The sequence below is a fragment of the Haplochromis burtoni genome, unplaced genomic scaffold (assembly GCF_018398535.1).
Source record: "Haplochromis burtoni strain Fernald_Lab_line unplaced genomic scaffold, NCSU_Asbu1 Contig_3, whole genome shotgun sequence".
NCBI lineage: Eukaryota > Metazoa > Chordata > Actinopteri > Cichliformes > Cichlidae > Haplochromis > Haplochromis burtoni.
The window spans coordinates 4,274,508-4,285,618 of NW_024582364.1; the positions used below are offsets into that span (position 1 = coordinate 4,274,508).

General features: G+C 40.4%; 2 protein-coding genes across 3 annotated transcripts; both read right to left on the bottom strand.

The window, feature by feature from the left end:
* On the bottom strand, positions 1–5,178 carry asb10 (ankyrin repeat and SOCS box containing 10). Of its 2 annotated transcripts, none has more exons than XM_005912596.3 (5): positions 4,529–5,178; positions 2,655–2,922; positions 1,731–2,235; positions 1,102–1,215; positions 1–724 (listed from the first exon to the last, which is right to left on the bottom strand). In XM_005912596.3, exons 1-5 carry the CDS (start codon positions 4,842–4,844, stop codon positions 539–541), a joined length of 1,389 nt encoding a protein of 462 aa, XP_005912658.1. In that variant the 5' UTR covers positions 4,845–5,178; the 3' UTR covers positions 1–538. The 2 variants fall into 2 exon arrangements, with proteins under 2 accessions (XP_005912658.1, XP_005912659.1); XM_005912597.2 differs by lacking the exon at positions 4,529–5,178 and adding an exon at positions 3,624–4,100.
* A 4,274-nt stretch (positions 5,179–9,452) lies between these two features.
* zgc:92591 lies at positions 9,453–10,326 on the bottom strand. The gene is made up of 2 exons (XM_005912589.3): positions 10,095–10,326; positions 9,453–9,995 (listed from the first exon to the last, which is right to left on the bottom strand). The coding sequence occupies exons 1-2, from the start codon at positions 10,206–10,208 to the stop codon at positions 9,759–9,761; spliced, it is 351 nt and encodes a 116-aa protein (XP_005912651.1). The 5' UTR covers positions 10,209–10,326; the 3' UTR covers positions 9,453–9,758.
* Between the last annotated feature and the right edge of the window lie 785 nt (positions 10,327–11,111).

Consider the following 11,111-nt stretch of genomic DNA (forward strand, 5'->3'; position numbering starts at 1 on the left):
ATGAAAAGAACAATGACCAGATCATGCAGCAGTAGTGGAAAACTTTATTTTCATTTAAAGCCTGTTTTAATCATATATTCATATAATTACAGGCATCTCAAACGATTAATGCAAATATTTTGATAGCAATACTCGATGTGCAAAACATAATTACTATGCTCCCTAGCGCTGACCTATGATAATAACTATGTATACAATTTAAAGCAAGTCGTCCTTTTTAAATTAAAGTGTAAAAGTAAGAGAAAAAGAAAAGAAAAAGTGATCAAAAAAGTAAAGAAAATATAAACCAATATAGCTGCAGCCCCACTGCATAATTTAATAATTCTAGTCTGTAGCGCCCTCTTGTGGTGCAACATCAAACGTGTTTCTGCGCTGAGACATGGATCAAAACATGACAGGAAACGACTCTGCGTCTGCCTCCTGAAAATCTTATATATGGCAGCACGCAACCTAAAGAAAAATCTGTGTATTGATTCACATTGTTGGACTTTTCTCACCATCGATATTTGGTACAAATATTCACACTCAGATTGGACTTTTAGTGAATGTATCCTCTGAAATCCAGGAGAAGATAGTTCTTGATGAACTTGGGCAGATCGAGCTTTGGGACCACTTTGTGTACCCGGCCTTCCAGGAATCTCCTGAGACTGCAGCGAGCCAAGTGTTGCAACGAGCGAGGAGTCATTTCCAGGGAGAAGACTGACTCATAAAATTCTTTGTGTTCCTTTTTTGGACAGAAACACACAAAAAATAGATTTAACTGATGAACTGATACTAGATTGATGGCTCTATATTGATGCTTTGATATTCTGAGTTTAGTTTTGCAATCAGCTTATATTTAAAAATGAATGATTAAAAAATATCTTTCTGAATATAAAATAATGATAAATTACTTAATGTTCTTTTCATTTTTAAAAGCCCTCATATTTATAAGAAACTACAATATTTTTCTCTACCTAAATGGCTGAGATGGGTCACTTTAAAAGTATTAATTTAAAGACAATGAAGACTAAAACATTTAACTAAACATAATAATAACAATAATAATAATAATTAAAAAATGGTAAACCTAATTCATAATTTCACATTTAAAAAGCTTGCCTTAAACATCTCCTCTGACACGGACTCAACCCAGGTGTCCGTGACTTTGAGGTGACTGTAGGCATTCAGGAGAACCTCAACAGTGCGTGGCGATTTGGAGCAGTGCATCAAAACCTGCAAGGTGCATCACAACTCAGAGCAAAGCAGTACGATTTAAACAATCAACATTTAAGTTCACGAGCAAGCATGTGACTCCATAGAACTGAAGAAATAAAGTAATTAAACACTTGTGAAATGAACAGATTGGTCTTCCCTCCAGGGGTTTAACTGGAAATTATGCAATTAGTGCTAATTAATCTCCTATTAACACTTGCCTAATTAGGAACCAGGCATTTTGTGTAGTGCACGTGGGTTCACTGATAGTTGTAGTCTGTTTCCCGCTGAGAGTGCAACACTTCATGTTGTGCCATGAGATGGTAATGATTTGAATGTGAAGTTGTGAAGTCTGGAATATCGCAAGGAACAGTGTAGTGTTTCAAAGAAATCTTAGTCAAGGTGTTACATGTGCAGTACTTGCTAATTATGCAAAATGAGCCACCTTGATGAATAATTGGCTGTAGCCGTGATAGCATGCTTCTCCACACGTTTTATTCTGATTCCATGTAATATTCAAGCATTTGGGTCCCTACCTTCGGAAGAGCACCGGGCCACACCCGAATGGAGCCGTGGTTGAGCAGAGAGCGGACAATCCTCTCAGGACTATGGCAAATCTTGTAGGCCACCACCTTCAGGATGTTGTGCATTGGAGCTTCACCTCCATAGTCCATGTTGTTAACACAGGCCCCATTTTCCAGCAGCAGATCCACTATGTCTGGGTTCGCATTCTTACAGGCCATGTGCAAAGGAGTGCGTTTGTCCTGTTCCTCAGTGTGGATGTTGGCCCCTGCGTTTATCAGTATCTGACACACCTTGAAATAATTACGGAGATCCTGTGCCTCCTGGGGCTGTGAGCAAGCAGAATTGATGGAGGTGAGACCCTCATAGTTCTGTTTGTCCACAGCAGCTCCATGACGCAGGTACAGCTCAGTGTGGTCTGGGAGGCCATTCCTGGCAGCCACATGGAGAGGAGTGTCATATTCATCTACAGTGCAGCCGTTGATTGCAGCTCCATACTGAAGGAGATACTTGGCACATCTGCAGACAGGATTAATAGAATCAGGTAGATCAGTTGTTCCTACACTTTAGATTTTTTTTTCCTTTCAGATTCAAAGGCATTTTAATGCATTATGCTTTTTGTCAGCTGTTTATATTACAGCAAAATTTACAACTAGGGGCAGCAGCAGTCCCAAATTTAATATATTTTACTGTCACTTGTAGCTTCACCTCCTGCTCCTGGAATATGTAACTCCTGAAGGAGGAAATGACAGAAACAACAGAATGTTTACTCTGCAATAAATACACCTTTTGCTCAGGTAAATATACTCAGGGGTTTTGTTTGCTTTTATATAACCTTGCAGCTACAAGGATACAAGTTCAAGTACTGGTGCTTAAGAGTGACTGCACTAGATGAGGAATGAAAATACCCTTACATAGTTTTACTGGATTTCACTTACTCAAGGGATTCAGGGCTTGTACAAACATGCAAAGGCAGAAGGCCGTCCTCTGAGACAGCATTGGCATTGGCACCGTGCATCAGCAAGAGTTTGGCACACTCTGGTTGGCAGTTTTCACAAGCCTCGTGCAGCGCAGTGGTGCCGCCAGGTGCTAGGTCAACATCTGCGCCGCGCTGCAGCAGGAGCCTCAGGCAGTCCGCGAAGCCTCGGCCAGCTGTGATGTGAAGCGGTGTCGTCAGCTCCTGCTCATAAGTCAGTGACCACAGTCCTGCCAACAGGGAGCAAAAGTGTCATGAAGACAACATTGAACTAGAGCCATAGGACCACTGTCAAAGTATACATGTCACATATATGCTTCAGCAGATATAGTATACAGCAGGGGTGACAAAAATAAGGCCTGGGGGCCAGAATAGGTATGGCAAGGCTTCAATCCAGCCCAGGGGATGGCTTTTGGAAAACATTAGATAGGGAATACATTTTTGGATTTTCAACTGTATTTTTATATGTTTTACAGCTTTTCCCGCTATAAACTAATAGACATAGTTAAGTAATAGATAAAGAATGAAATGACAGAGAAGTACCTGTTTTTCTTGGTTAAAACATAAAACTTTCAGTGGAACAAAAACCTTAGGTTTTTAAATACATGATAGTCTGAGCTACCAGGCATTTTTTTGTACTTTTACACATTTATCATGCGGGAAAAACTGAGATGTCATGTTGAAACTACACTTCTTTATCTTATATTAAGGTACCTCTGGGATCAGATGTTTGGTTAAACATCCTTACACTGACAAAGTTGAGTTTCACCCGTCTCGCCCACTTAAAATCAAAGTGGACTGTATGCAACCCTCAATGTAATTTGACATCCCTGGTATACAGCGTAACATTTTAATGTACTCATAACATGTTTCACCAAAATCTAGTTTAACCTTGCTGATGCAAGATTAAACATAAAAATCAAGGACCTACTCAGGCCTCTGTAGTTAAATCTAAAGTTCTTCCACTCCTCCAAGTTGCTGGTGTCATAAATTGCATCAATAAGGTAGCCATACTCATCATCATCCACGATACCGAGGATAGTCAGCTCATCGCCCACGAGCAAAGAGTTCCAGAACTGCAGGATACAACCTGTAGCCTTGGCTGTGGCGATCACATCTTCTCTGTATTTCTTTTTTTTGCGCCACTTCACTCTAGGTGCTACGTAAGCCATATTACAGCGAACTAGTTTGTTTTTAAAATGTATTAGTTGTGAGGTTTCTCCTGAAGCACCACTTATGCAGGTTGTTTGTGCAGACAGGGCTATTTCAGGGAGGTGTTATGTGATATTGTGCTTGACCCTTTGAACCAGTGGCATGAGAGCCAATGACTGCATTGCATGTAACCTGCCTAATTATCCAGCTAATACAGTTTTGCAGTCTAAGAAATTAGAAGTGACACATTATTTAGCAACAACAAAAAAGTCCTTCATGATGTTTTTCCAGTGACGAAACAAGTTATTGAAAGCGGACACTGACTCAGTCTTTAATGGAAGGGTCACAACTGAATCTAATGGATTGTCCTGTTGCACAGAACAAACAGATGACTCGCAGGTCTGATTATGTGGTGGGCATATGATGGTTTCTATAAATAGCTCTTCGGGTTCTGTGGCTATAAATATTGCATTGATTTATCGAGCGAGAGGCGCCAGATGCACGTTGCTCAGCAATGCACAGCAGTGATTTCTTTATATGTTTTTGCCTTTAGTTTTTTCGTGAAATCACAGGAAATATCGGTTGTGTTCAAACCATACTGATTTTGGATGCCAATCTCGAGAAAATACGGTCCGATTCATGTGACTTCTTAGATCACTGATGAAGACAGATGTTGTCTCTTACCTTCCCCTCTGGCAGCCCAGCGCATTTCCCCTCCCTGTGGCTCAATGATGAGGTTTGCTGTGGATCCTCTAGGAAAAAAGTGCTGTATAGCCTCCAGGTCTCCTGTATACAAAGCATTGTGGATGACCACATCGTGGCAGACAGCTGGTGGCAGGGACTTCAGCAGTGCTCTGTTGTTGGCCTCCTTCTTCAGCATATAGCTACTCAGATTATGAGAGGCAAGTTGCCTGCTGTACTTGTATCTCTCTAGCGTGTCCTTGTCAAGTTCAAGAGAACGCAAGGCCATGGACGTGAAGACAAAGCTGCCTCTCGACATGCTTGTTGTGCGATATGTGTATGATTATGTCTAACAAGTCCCTTCTCTCTGTTTCTGTTGTTATTTCACTCTCTCTGGCTGATGTCCACTTTGTACCCGCCGGCTGTTCACAGGGTTGATTCACCGAGTTGTTTTGATATTCGGCATGAGACCCTCCCTGCAGCGTGACAAGTAAATGCTATTTTTATGTCTCACACGCAGCCACTCAAACCTCTCCTGTTTGCCTCCAGCAAAGTTATAAAGTCTCTCTGTTAGGCTGCTAGTATCAAACCCAGTGCATGCTGTTTTAAAAGTAATACAATGTTTACTAAAATTACATGTAATTTAGCAAAACTTTACCAAGAGGAGGCTTAAAAACTACTGATTTTCAGTGTGGTTCTTTCAACTTTCCCTACTTTAAATCTATTGAGCATAATAAGTCTGAAAAGTCAGTGGATGTGAACCTTTTTGTCCACTGTTCACCTTCACTGTTTTAACAAAAAAAAAAATAAAACATGTTAAAAAATAAAAAATCTCCAGACCTATAAGGTCAGATTTTGCCATGACATTTTTCTTAGAGGAAGAGCAAATAAGAATGCCCTATTTGTAAGCCCCTGAGTAGCTAGCAGAATGCCTTTTTCAGCTCAGTATTTTTTTTCCAAGAGCTTTAATGGATTTTATGTATCCACATGGCTCCCTGCATTAGAACATTAGGCTGAATGACTGGCAACCGCTGTGTCACTCTGCCCCACGTGTAGTGTTCTGATGGCGGAGGGACGGCACATAATTAAGCCTCTTAAGCCTACTCGCTAGGCATCTGACAAACATCTCTTTTGACTGATGAACAACCATTTTCCAGTGGTAGAAATTCTACCCAGCAGAAAAAAACTAAACAAAACAAAAAACCCAAAACAAAACAGATCCCACAGCTCTGTAGACACCAAGGATGGAAGGGTGACCTTCAATTTGACACCATCACCATCTAATTTTAGCAGTATTTGATACATTGCGTATCAAAAACACACTTTTTAAGGTGTATTTATCCGCCTTCATGTTGGAGTCTATTATTATGCCTGCAAGCTCTGCGGAAAACAAAGTTTGCGCCACAGGTGGAGAAATACACGATATTGGCGAAGAGGTTTTACCTTCTTTTCTACTCGAAAACACAGAGGCAGAGCCGCATCTCATCTATACCTTAACGACTGTTCTGGTATGGAAATCAAGGTCATTTATTTTATGTTACAGTTGGTAATAGATGCCACATTAAACTGAAGGCGAGTAAGAGTTTCAACTTTGAAAACACACATTACCAGAGAGAGACTAGGAATATTGTTTTTGCGGCTGGAGTACATCCTTTTAAATGATATACATAATGAGTTTATAATATGCATCTGGGCTACCTCCTCTCTACTTTGATGTCTTCCAAATGGCCCGGGTGTCATCAGCAAAACATGTAGGCACTTTCCCGCCTCATTGACTCCCAAATGTATTTTAAATATCATTCCTGGTAACGCAATTATTTAAAACGCTGAACTAAACACTTACTAATGGGGAAAAAGACAGCCACTTCGATAAATTCATTTCTCAAATGGTGGGCATTCGTGTTTCCTTTTTTCCCCCCTTTTCTCTCTCTCTGTGAAGCGGAGGCAACTCTGATGATAACAAAAAAACATCAGCAGCAGTAACACCCCCTGCCCTCACAGCCCCCTGTGGACATATTAAATCTATGGTTTCCTCACATTACCCACCAGTAGCTGCCTCTCCAAGGCTTTCTGCATTGTGGTCAACCACCTTCCTATCCCAAGGCAGTCAGTAAGAGGCTGGACATCAGCAACGGCCCTGATGAGCGCGAGGCACTTCATTTATGCAATCATAGGCAATTAGTTCCCTCTGATTATGAGGCTCTTAATGCTATTTTGAGTACTGTGTGCCACAGTACTACAGAAAGAAATTAAACTATAGCCCTCCCTCCACACTGAGCAGTCATTTAATATACTGGGAACATAATGAAATGTACACAGTAATTACAGTAATATTAAATGCTAATGTGTTTGCAATTGGCTCTGCTGTTAGCTTAAGAGAGTCAGAAAGACCGTCCAAGTTTAGACATGGATCAATTATCCATCAGGTGTTTCTTATCTTAGTGGTTTATGTGTTATTTCATGTTATTCCTATCAGAAAAAGCGAGATCAGTGCCTGAGCAACTCTGTGCTGGTTAATACGCTAGATACACATTTCAGCACATGTCTCTGCCATGAAGTTTGCATTCAGGTCGTGGAACAACTGATAAGAGATGATAGGCAAGTTTAATTGGCTATTGACATTATCTAAAGACAAGCTAGCTGTTGCACTTACTGTATGTATTTTCCGATTTTAATCCGGGCTCACTTGTTCTAATTTTCCTTGTATCATACTATAGTCCATCCAGTCGTATTAAGCTAGGCACACACAATCTGCTTTGCATATTTCATGCCATTAAACATCTTGGATAACTAATCAGCAATGCTTTGCTTCTATACATGTGACACATAAAAGTCTACAACTGGGCTTAGGTGAGGTTTCCTGTTTGCAAATTTTCCTCAAATCTCATCACAATGCTTGAGATGTTGGTGAAGAACCTAAATGAATTTATAGAGCCTTGAATTGAACAGTAGCCCCAGACCATTCAGTGGAAGCATGATTACTTTTTCTGTATTCTTTCAGCCCTTAGCCCACTACCTATAATGTATTGTATGGGTCTTTGCAGATTCCAATTGTCTCTCAATGCACTGATCACCACGCAAATAGCCCTCTGTTTCATCATGACAATTGAGAGGTTCATATTTCAACCTAATAGTCCTGTATAACTTTAACCATCTATCACAACCTCATTTCATTGCGGTTGCAGTTAATACGCGCTTCCCTGCCAAGTGGAACATTTTCTAATGATGCACTCTCACATGAAAACAAGGCAAGTCATCCCAGGCTCTGCATCACTCACTAATGCACCCATCCATAATGTGTTCATAGCAGTCTGCCTAAAGGAGACGGCGATGACTACTACTAGGCATGGGCATAAGAGGGGATATGGGGAAGAGTGCAAGACACAAAACCTAAATGGCCACGATTATTATGAACAAAGTCACTGCCATTAAAGGCCGTATCACCCTCATAATAACGTCTCTAGATTTCATATCATTACCAAGAATACTAGGAAATATCTGAGATGGTATCTCAACAATAACAGTCAGTGGCAACCTGCATTATCACAGTAAGTCTGGCTTTGTGGGACGTTGATAAGTGCAGTCTAATAGGTGTATGTAAAGCCCGATGTAAACACCATCCTAATTAGAGAGACCTTTATCAGTTCCTCCGCTTTATGCAGATTGAACTGGTGCAAACGCTAGTGTCATTATCCTGTAATCAAGTAGCATTCAGCTGATGGTGCCGTCTCTTAAAAACCTGATTATAATGCATAACAAGGACACAGTGTTGCTTTATCTCCTCTGTTAGTTTATAAATATTTCAATTTTAAGGATGACCTAGCCAGATAAAGATCTTGCAGAGGTTTGCATGAACTTCATCATAAGTGAAAAGATTGCTGTATTTTAAAATATAAGTAAACAGAGGGCTAGTGTGTATTTAGTCAAAAACAACACAAAACAAATGTTGACAACATACCAAACTTCGAAACTTATAAACACCACTAAGTTTTCCTTCAATTAAGTAATTGCTCTTATTTTATAAAATTATCATCTCATTTTTTCCATTATCATGATGGACAAAATTTCAGAAATAACTTTTAAAAATTATTTCTTTTACTTTTTTTCTTCTTCTATTTTCTCGTAGCTGGACAGACAATCCGGAAATGAGTTCAAATGATTAGTGACCAAAACCAAAGACACTTTTTTTGTTTCAGTACATGGCATAAGTCAGCATACACTCACACATGTTAAATAAACCTCCCTTCATTCTTTCATCGTCGTCAGGGTTAACAGCATGACTTGCTAGCTAGCTAAGCTATAGTTTAGCTAATTTTCTAACGTCACTTTTCATAGTTACAACCGCCCAGGTGCTTCTGATAATATCAAAACTGTTATGACGATGATGATGACGATGTCTGAAGTGAAAAAGAGACTATTATTTGTGGTCGTACAGACTATGAGGTCTCGAATCATAATAGAAAGTATACGTTAAAAAATCAAGGCGATATTACCTGGCAGTGATCAGGTTCAAGTTTACATGGTGAAACTGGAGACACCTGTTTAAGTGCCCACCTGTGCTTGCTGCTGTTGTAATCTGCATCTGTAATCAGAAAGAAAGTGTGATGTCATGTTTTAATCAGAACCATGTTTTCAATAGGTTTGTTATGGACGGCATCCAGCAGACATATAGATCCATACATTAGACTGTACCGGTGAAATATGGCAGACCTCTACCACACCATGTTCGCTCATTGTGGTAAGAGAAAATTCGCTAATGGAGCTTAATTTGGACATTCTTGATATATAGAAATATTCAAGCTCCCCGACAAAACATGATAGCATTCAGTGCACTAATGGGTTGCTAAGGTAGAATTTCTAAAGGGTTATTGCTGTTGTATTGACTTTATTGGCTTTTATAAAAGTTATCAAGCCGGTGAAAGGAATGTTAATGTTTAAATGCGGAGTGCTACTGGCTTCCAAATGAGTAATTTCTAGTTTGCCATCACACTGCGGTATACAACTTATGCAAGGATGAAATGCACAAAAGTCCCCTTTGAAGGTGCATCTGAACGAGATAGATGCAATTACCCCATCTAGTGGCGACACCAGCCACGATGGCTTTACTTTATTGGGGGGGGGGAGGGAAAAAAAGAAAATAGAAGATCATGGCTTTGTGAATTATTTTAATGATCAGCTTACAAATCTGCCAACTCTCAAGTTTAAATTCCTCAACATAACGCACTGGAAGTTTTCACTTGGAGCTGGTGTACTTGGTGACGGCCTTGGTTCCCTCAGACACGGCGTGTTTAGCCAGCTCCCCGGGCAGCAGCAGCCTCACCGCAGTTTGCACCTCTCTGCTGGTGATGGTGGAGCGCTTGTTGTACTGAGCCAGGCGGGACGCTTCTGTGGCAATCCTCTCGAACAGGTCATTGACGAAGGAGTTCATGATGCTCATGGCTCTGCTCGAAATCCCCGTGTCCGGATGAACCTGAGGGCAGGAAGAAGGGTTGCCATGCAACTTAATTAGAGGACAAAGAAAACCGAGGCAGCCGTAAGGTTCGTTGCGCCTTTCTTCTTCTTCACCCACCTGTTTCAAAACTTTATAGATGTACATCGCGTAAGTCTCTCTTCTTTTGGCTTTTCTTTTGGCTTTTTTCTCAGTTGAACTCTTCCCCTTCTTTTTGGATACGTCGTTAGTCATGTTAACTAGTCAAAACTGCTATATCTACTTATTCAGGAGCGGTTATCCCAATCTTGGTTGACGGGCAGCTGCTTATGTAGCGTGCCTTAATTAGTCATTAATTTACTTCACCTGGTTTGCTTCTCTAGGCTAGACTGATAGACATCAAAGTATAGCCAAATACTGACCATGAGAACGGTTATTTATCACAATAGTATTATTCCTTTTTTCCTTCGTATTCTGTGTTTTAGTGGCTTTATTTATTTACTTTTACATTTTTTATTGCAAGTGGAAGTAGATTTCTATATTTAGGATGTTGCACCTAACAATGGTGTCCACTGGGTGGCAGACTTGCATTAGTTTTAAAGACTCGACATGCGCTTGAAAGCGGATTTCTATACTTGCTTTTGATTTAATTGCAATCCACTTTAATCTTCCTTCTGCCTCGTGGGTCATTAAATGTACCAAACATGTGGATGCTATTAAACATCATAACATTTATCAACAACACCTTTGAGTTCCATTTTCAGTCATATCCAGTGTTTAGGTGACAATCAGCCAGACATGTAAGGTTATACGGTTTTCCGATAGATTAATGCGCACTGAGGCTTTGTTTATTAAAAATGCATGCCATTATGCGCAAGGTTGAATTAAAGCTTTAACCCCAGCCCCAAAGCCCAGAGTTCATTTTGTTCACAGTAGTATTTTTTAGTGTGACAAAATTAATTCTGCACTCTTAATGGGGCACAGTGGTGCAGAGGATTGGACTGCTGCAAGAAGGCTCGGTAACCCCAGGTGGCCAGCTGGCAGTCTTTTTGCCATCTCCTTGTACCTGTGAAGGTTTCCCCTAACCGCACCACTCTCCTCCCACAGTCCAAAATATGCAAGTTAGGTTTACTGGTGACTCTTAGTTGCCCAGTCTCT